Source organism: Struthio camelus, chromosome 20 (genome assembly GCF_040807025.1).
Source record: "Struthio camelus isolate bStrCam1 chromosome 20, bStrCam1.hap1, whole genome shotgun sequence".
Lineage (NCBI taxonomy): Eukaryota > Metazoa > Chordata > Aves > Struthioniformes > Struthionidae > Struthio > Struthio camelus.
The window spans coordinates 12,124,131-12,132,266 of record NC_090961.1 but is presented as its reverse complement, the minus strand read 5'-3'; the positions used below and the strand labels follow the sequence as shown (position 1 = coordinate 12,132,266).

Genomic DNA, 8,136 nt, shown 5'->3' with positions numbered 1-8,136 from the left:
GCTGCGCGCTAGCCCCGCCCCCCTGCGGCAGGCGGCAGCGCCGTCAGCCTCGTCGCGGCCGCAAAGCGCTCCGCTGCCGGGCAACGCTTTTGCGACAGTGCGGCGCTGTGGCGGCTGCAGGGCGGCGGAGCTGGGGCTGTGACCGGGAGCGGGGCCGGGGCTGGGAGCATGTTTGGGGCGGCGGCGGCGGAGGAGGACGACGCGGACTTCCTGTTCCCCGCCAGCGGGTGAGCGGCCGCGCCGGTCCCGGGGCCGGCGGGGGCACAGCCGGGCCCCCTGGGCCGCGAGGGGGCGGGGCGCGGGCAGGCCGGGGCCCTGAGGCCGGGGCGGAGGGGAGCGGGGCCGGGGGGAGCGGGGCCGGGGCCGGGGCCGGGGCCGGGGCGGAGGGGAGCAGCGCGGCGGGTGAAATCCCGTTTCGAGGGCAGCGCCTCCGGCCGGGAGCGCAGGGGCTGGGCTGCAGCCCTGGGGGAAGCACGGGAGTCGCCGAGAATAAATGTTACGTTCCTGAAAAAAGCCAGGCTCGGAACTGAGAGTTGTCTTCCAATAACTGCGTTTAGCGATGGGTTTGTGCCCTCCTCCCCCGTCCTGCTGCTGTGGGTTCTAGAGGCGGCTTTTGGTGGCCTCCGCTTCCTCCCAGGAAGGGGCTGTTGCACCAGCAGCTTTGGTGGCCACTTCTGTATTTTCAACAGAATCGGAGTCAGGCATGTGACAGCCTTGTGACAGGAGAAACTGGATATCTGTGCGTTTGGCTGGCTCGTGACCCAGGCAGATTTTCCTTAATGAACTTTTCTGAAGGAAAAGGAGTGAAGGCCCGTTGCTTTCTTTCACCAGTGTTCTTGTTTGCAAATAACAATCAGATGTTTGCAAATAACAATCAAATGAATATAACTGGAGCAGCCTGAAAATGCCAGATTGTGGGATTTTTTTTTTTTTTTTTTGAACAGCAATGCCTCCTTCAAGTGTGTTTACCTTTTTTTTTTTATTTTAGTTTATATTGTTTTCAGTGTATAGTACATTCAATTTTTCCTACATTGTGCAACTTTTTGCTGTTTGAAGATTCCTAGTGGTGCTTGTAATTTCAGCTGTGCTTGTTCCCTACTCTATTCAGGGAGCTTCTGTTTAACAAGTCTTATGAACTAATGTTGCTTTTTTTTTTTTTTTCAATAAGTGCTTATTTTTGAAAGCGTGTCATGTAAAATGAAGTAAGTCCAACTGTAGTGGTGTCTCTTGTGGATTTTGCTTCATAGTTTGAATTCTTCACTTGTCTCCCAATGCCGGGAGTAGGTGAGTTTAAATGGGCTTAAAGCAGTAAAGCTGCACACAACGTAGCTTGCAGAACTAACCCACCCATTTGCAGCATTAAACCATCCTCCCTTTGGGAGTGCATCTGCCACTTTAAAACTTAATGGGAGAACATGTTTCTTGGATGCTTGGAAGAAGAAAAGTTCTAGCGCTGAATGCTAGCTTCTCTGTTGTCACAGTCTTTTTATGCGACTGCAACAAACAAGTATTTCATTGAACTGTAGTCTTTTTCCGTTGCTTTATAGTAACTTTTTTGGTGTAGTTTCAGTCCTTGTTTGTTCCTTAAGCTAGGTTTCGAGGAAATGAAACATAGTTGTGCTAGTTACCACTGCTTCTTCATCTAAAAGTTCCGTTTATTCAAAATGAAACGGTTTATCGGTATAGAGCTACTTAACATGCATCCATGTGCTTATCTCTGTGGTGCTAGTAGACACTTCACATTGCTAATTATGAATTGTACCACAGTCTTCCATATATTTAAAGCTTGTATCAAGTAAGGTGAATGAATTCATTTCTCTTTCTAGTGCCAGATTGGCCTCTCTCTTTGGACTGGATCAAACAGTCTCAAGCCATGGAAATGAATTTTTCCAATACACTGCACCAAAGCAGCCTAAAAAGGGTCAAACGGTAGCTGGTAAGTAACTGGACCTGAGCATGGGGAAAAAACTTTATAGCATTTATCTTGTTGGGAGAATGACAGCCTTTGTGATGAACAGCAGTGCAAATAATTCCCTCTTTTTTTTTTTTTTGACTGGTATCATCTTCCCTTAGTACTCTCTCTACACCTGGATACGCCAGTGGCCTTTAGTGACTATGGCAGGCTATTCCTTTTTCAGTGTTTAGGAAAGACTTACTGACTTTTCAAGGGAGTTTTGCTACAGACATAAATCTACTTCGGGCCTACTTTGTTTTACAACTTTCATATTTGATGTATCAGAACTTGCACCATATTCTCTCATAGGATTTTTTTTTTTTATTTCTGATAGACGCTCTTAACTGTATTTGTTCTGCCATGCTGGTTTGGGGGTGGGGACAGTTTCTAATTTCTCCTGTAACACTCATTAAGGAAATAAACCTTTACTCTTACCTCTGACATCTTCGTCTATCCCTGACTGTTCTTTTTCCTTTTTAGGAAAAGGAAAAAGCTAGCATCCTTGCTTCTTGACATGTTTTCCCCTATCTTTCTTCAAATTTAAATGTTAATATGATAGATTTGTTTGGGTTTTTTTGGAGGCAGGGAGGGGTTTCTCTCTCCCCACTCCAGTAATTTTGAATACGTGTAGTATGAGCTTGAGCCAGGCCACGTGTTTCTTCACTGACTGTATCAGGAACCAAAGTTACATGATATCCATCCCCAGTAGATTAAGGGTCTCCTTTCAACCGCAAGTTTCTGTGGCTTCACCAAAAGTGGAGACCTTAAAGATATTTCATGTTGCTGTCTTGTTCTGTGCAAATAATGAATTATGCAAGAATAGGAAATCTTAGTACTAGTTTTATTATTCTGATAATCACGACCTCTTTTCTTCTTCCCTCTGTCAGCCAGATGTGGGTTGATTCACACACAGATTTGCAACAGCTGTATTAGCAGTAGCTGTTTGGAAAACATCACTCTTTGGGCTTTTCATCCTCTTCTGAGGTTATTCCAGTACTTGGGGAAGGAAGGCTTTCTGACATTGGCACTCGCTAGCAAATGTGACAGTTTTGAATCACTGAGAGGTGTTCCTACTTTTTATCCTTCAGCAGGTCAGCCAGCCCAGAAGGGCCCTGTGACCCCAGCAGCATCAGGAGCACCCTCAGTGTTCATGGCCACTGCCGTTCATGCTTATCGATAGTAAGTACAACGATGACTTCCTGCATTACCTTTACAGTCTGGGTCTGTGGAGGCCTGTTGTAAGACTTGATCATAAAGGGAAGATATTTTTGGATGAGCGGGAAGAGATCATTTCTTACAGACGTGTGTCTGCATGCTACAAATGCTGCAAGTCAACACGAGTTTCTGCTCAAAAAGTCTTCAGTTATTGTGCTGCAGTTCAGGGCTATGCAGTTGTCAAATGAACAGAAAGTCCTGGACTTGCGCATGGCAGGGAAATGCATAAGTGAGTGCTGGCCTGATGTTTACACTTGTTTCTGGGCAGCTCTGTCAGGCACTTATGTCTCATATGCTCACCTGTGGAAAACTAAAGAATGAGCGTAGAATGAGAGCTGGAGAATTCTGTCAGTTGGACACTGCTGTCATGTACAGACTCACTTGCCCTGGATCATGAGAAGTGCAATTTTCACTCCACAGTGTGTGCTCCTATAATCTGTGGGCAAGCAAGAAAGCTGTGGTTTCTGTAAAAAAAAAAAAAAAAAAAAAAAAAAAAAAAAAAAAAAAAAAAAAAGGCTGCCTAACACTTTAGGCATGGGGAAATGGACCTGAACTCCTAAGAGGAAAAGCTCAGCAACAGCAGAGAGAAATCTGAGGCAGGGATGGTTCTGCAGCTGAATATCTCACTTGTCTTCCAGTACAAATGGGCAATATTTGAAGCAAGGCAAGTACGGAGCAGCCGTAGTGGGGAACCATGCTACCAAAGAGGTGAGAAACACTTCACTCCTTTAATGTTTTCCTACCCAAAGTATGCTGGTGTGAGGCAGTGTTTCTCTGAGCTCACCAGCGTATCTTTGCTTTTGATGTTGGAGTTCTTAGTTCACTGCTGCTTATGCCTTCCTGCCCTCCTGGTTTTATTTATGGCTTAAAACCATGAACCCCATTTGCCTTGGTGACATCTTTCATTTCTGCAATCAGCATTTTTTTTTGTAAGATCTCTTCAAATTGGAGCTTAAAATGTTTTGGAATGGATCAGGTGTGATGTATTTCGTAACGTTTCTGGAAATTATTTTGGTATTTACTCAGAACCTCTTTGACAACTGGACCGCAAATCTGTGCATGTGAAAATCAATATGCATTAAAATTCTGTTCAGATAGTACAGAGATGCTTTGATTAAGTGTTATTCTTTTGGTACCAAAAATATCTCTTCTCCCCAGTCCCTCCTTCCCAAGTACTCCTCTGAGAACATGCCCCCAGGGTACGCAGTAAAATGATGTGTTTAAAGGAAGAAATGCACTCTAGTAGAGACCCGTATGTTAATGTAGTGTTATAGCTGTGTTGTTTAACACTTGGAACTAACTCCCTCCAACTTATTAGTACTCAATCTTTTATATTGTATTATTCCGGTACATCACGTATACGTGAGTTTTTATGCAGTAACTGGGCAAAAATGTGTATTTAATTGATTATCCTGCAGTAAGCAGGATGCCTTGGCTCAAATATTCAAGGACTGTTTGATGCCCATACCTAAATAAAACTTGTATGTTTTCATGTGTTTTTAATAGCTCTTAAATTGTATTAAGTACAGTGTTAACCTTTTTAGCTGTGAAAAATGCTGCTGCAATGGTGTATTTGGCAATTAAATACTGTAGCATTAGATTCAGAATTTGACAAAGCACATTAGAACTGAAGACATTTTGAGTTTCTACTCTTTGTCCTTTTCCTCTGTCCAATTCTTTGTGGAATGCAGTACAGGATCCTCCTTTACATCAGTCAGCAGCAACAGATCGCAACTGCGAGGATCCACCCAGGCTTCATACTCACGGTAAGACTTTGCACTAGAAAATCTTTGTCTTAAGTATTCAGTATTCTGTCTTGTTCACAGCAAACAAAAGTTGACTCTGAACTGTTTTCTTAAGTCTTAGATTGTAGCCTTTGAGATCAAACACTTGCCTGACTGATGCAGCAAGAGGTGTCATAGTGCCTAGGAGTGGCTCCTACTATACATTGCACAAGAGACTTGTATCTGCCTTTGGCAGAGCACTTCCTCAGTAGATTTCATAGTGCAAGCTTGTTCGCTATAGGAGGTGTGTTGTTACCTCTGGATCGCTGAGGAGGTGTTTTGATTTTGCAGTCTTATCACGGGTAATAACAGGACAAAATGCCTCTCACTGATATTTTGTAGTTAAGTGGCTGAGAGAATACGATTGAACAAGCAGATGGAAAAGATGGCGAGGAAATATTTCCTCTATCTTAGTGTTTTCCTGCCAATAAGAACCACTCAGAACATTGTAACCCCTGAAATGGGATCTTTCAAGAAGACCTTCAAAAGGACTGCCTTGTGAAAGCTGCAACATTCATGAAGAACTTAATATTCAAGTATTTGAGTTGCTATAGTTCTTCCAGGATAAGGAGCACAGAAATGAAGGCTAACTTGTGCATTCTGAACTTAGGTAGTAATACAGCAATGTTCTGCCTCTACCTTTGCTTGATCACAGTAGCTCTTATTTTAAACTTCTGCTGGATCGAGATTTTTTTGTTTTTAATTGAATGCATCTTTTTAACATAAAATACAGGCCTGATTTCCTTTCTCACAGGTTCAACCCAACAATTACAGTACGTTCTATGATGATCAGAGACAAAACTGGTCAATCATGTTTGAGTCAGAAAAGGCAGCAATGGATTTCAGTAAACAGGTAACTTCTTAAGCCTGCAAGGCGTAGCTTGCATAAACAGCATGTTTAGAACAAAAAAAAACAAATCTTGACTTCCTTCTGAGAGCACCTTATTGCTGAAGGGTTCTAAGTCAGAGTCTTACCTGTTCATTACCATTCAGCTTCGAGTATCTGCCTCACTGTGATTGAGACAGATTTGCAATGAGCCTGGCTGAGTTTTGTTCACTAGATACAGGCCCCTCTGAGGCAACTAGCCTGTTCTGATGTTATTTCTAAGAAAAGATTCTGAAGTACTGTAAGACCTTTTGCTTTACAGAGCCATTGGTATTTCCTGCTTACAGCTGAGCAATTCAGTAGAGGGAAGCATGGAACATCTTTTAAGTCCCATCTATAACCTGGGCTTGATCAGTCTAGTAAGAAATACATCGGATATGATATGATCTGTAATAAGTCATAGTGGAACCCGTCACTGGTTTAATGGCCAAAGATATTGATAGGCCGTCCTTTTGCAGGTATGCATTGCCAAATGCAACAGCTTCCCAGTGTTTGATTCAGTCCTCTACCAGGATCTCCTTCTTGGAGAAGGGCAAGGAGTAGAAGGAGGAGACTCTCTAGAGATTGCCTATACGGGTTGGCTGTTCCAGAACAATGGAATTGGACAGGTAAAAACATCTCTGCTACCTCCTAATACTGAGCGGGTGTCATAGTCACTGGAAGCAGTTTAGCACAGTGTTGGTGCTGATCTTGCAAATATTTTTTCAGTCACTTACAACATCTCTAAGATAAATGTATTGGCTATGAAATAATAAAGGAGGCTGTAACTGTTCAGGAAGAGGTAATTGAAATGCTTTTGGATTCCATAAGTACTTTCACACATTCATTTTAAACAAAAGGGTGAGCAGGAACAATGAAGATAGTTATGCTCTTTTGAAAATGTCTTGATGATGAGGTGAGAAGAACAGGCTTGACTGCCACAAAACACATCTCTAAACGTGAAAAGGAGGAAATTGCCTTTACATCTTGTAGAGCTGTGTCGTATCCAGCTTGTTATTAAAAGCACGAGATATGCTTTAATGTTTCGAAACGTTACCTTTAAAACATTTCTGCGGGTTTTGCTTTTAGCGAACTGCATGGAGAAAGGTTTTGCATTTGCACCTATCTGCAGTTGAGTCTTTTTATTATAAAATACTTTTCTGTTTTTCATTGTTGGGGGGAGTTTTGTGGGGTTGGTTTGTTTGTCGTCTTGATTGAAGATGCTTCTTTCCTTAAATCAGCGGTACATACAGCAGAGTTTAGATGTAACCTCCTTTAAAAGTTGTTCAGCTGCATACATTGTAGTTTAATGTGCAAAACTGCCAGAGAGTTTTCTCCTCCTTGGCTGGGTCCATTGTGCTATTACTGATGCAAGCTTGTTGTGTGGCATTTTACTTGAACCGATCCTGTCCTGGCCATCAAGCTCAAAGCACTTCTGAAGTCCAAGTTTCCAGCCTTTGTTCATTCCAAGAAATTGCTGTGTGATGGACTACAAGCTCTAGCCATGCTGTCTTACGTTTGTTTGGGGTTAATCTTGGAAGATAGTGGAATAGGAAAAACTATGTAAGAAATGGTAGGAGTTTATGAAATATTTGTAATTTTTTTGCCATGGTTATAAAGTAATGTTCAGGATCTTGAAACTGTTGGGAAATCCATGTGACTGTTTCTGTTCTTCAACTCTGTAGGTTTTTGACTCAAATGTCAATAAGGACAAGCTGTTGAGGCTGAAGCTGGGATCTGGAAAGGTCATCAAGGTAGAACTTCTAGCACTTTCATTATACTGAAATTAAGAAAGACTTAGCTCCTTGAATTACTGAAGACATTGTTCAGGATTCGTATATACTTTCTGTTGCGTGTTCCAATTGACAGAAAATGCTCTGCACTGGTAACACACTCATTTTTTTTTGTTGTTCTTTATTTGCACAGTATAGCCAAGCCTCTCTCTCAGTAATGGTGTTAGAAGGAAGGTCTCCTGTTCAGTAGAAAGGAAGCTTACTCTTTGTAAGAGTTTCGGGACTTGTTTATTCCATAAAATCAGTTTGTCGATCAGAGATGCTTTTGTTCAGAGCACTTCCTTTACGTGAATGAGCTATATCTGACCTATCAAAAGTTGTCCTCTATGGAAGCTGCAATTTTTTATGTACATCGTCTTATGAATGTCTGGCTGTAGTAGTCATCTTGTTAAACACTGGCACCCATTCGACAGTTTGCCTTGCTCTATATCTCCTCCCCTATAGCTGTTTTCCATGGGTGCTTTCTGAATCTAACCACAATAATTAGGAAGTGATCTTTGAACTACTCAGAATACTAAGAGATCG

The 8,136-nt window shown here is 42.5% G+C and overlaps 1 protein-coding gene across 6 annotated transcripts in view; it reads left to right on the top strand.

Moving 5' to 3' along the window:
• Window positions 1-29: 29 nt before the first annotated feature.
• FKBP15 (FKBP prolyl isomerase family member 15) overlaps window positions 30-8,136 on the top strand; it is a 28,809-nt gene continuing 20,702 nt past the window's right edge. Inside the window, exons 1-8 of one of the 6 annotated variants that reach the window (XM_068914954.1) lie at window positions 30-227; window positions 1,827-1,936; window positions 3,043-3,133; window positions 3,808-3,877; window positions 4,866-4,935; window positions 5,708-5,806; window positions 6,298-6,447; window positions 7,504-7,572. In XM_068914954.1, the coding sequence (XP_068771055.1) occupies window positions 3,864-3,877; window positions 4,866-4,935; window positions 5,708-5,806; window positions 6,298-6,447; window positions 7,504-7,572 (402 nt within the window). In that variant the 5' untranslated portion in view covers window positions 30-227; window positions 1,827-1,936; window positions 3,043-3,133; window positions 3,808-3,863. Of the gene's footprint in view, window positions 228-704; window positions 1,285-1,826; window positions 1,937-3,042; window positions 3,134-3,807; window positions 3,878-4,860; window positions 4,936-5,707; window positions 5,807-6,297; window positions 6,448-7,503; window positions 7,573-8,136 lie in introns of those variants that run through there. The other 5 variants (XM_068914950.1, XM_068914951.1, XM_009668125.2 and 2 more) reach the window with 5 other exon arrangements.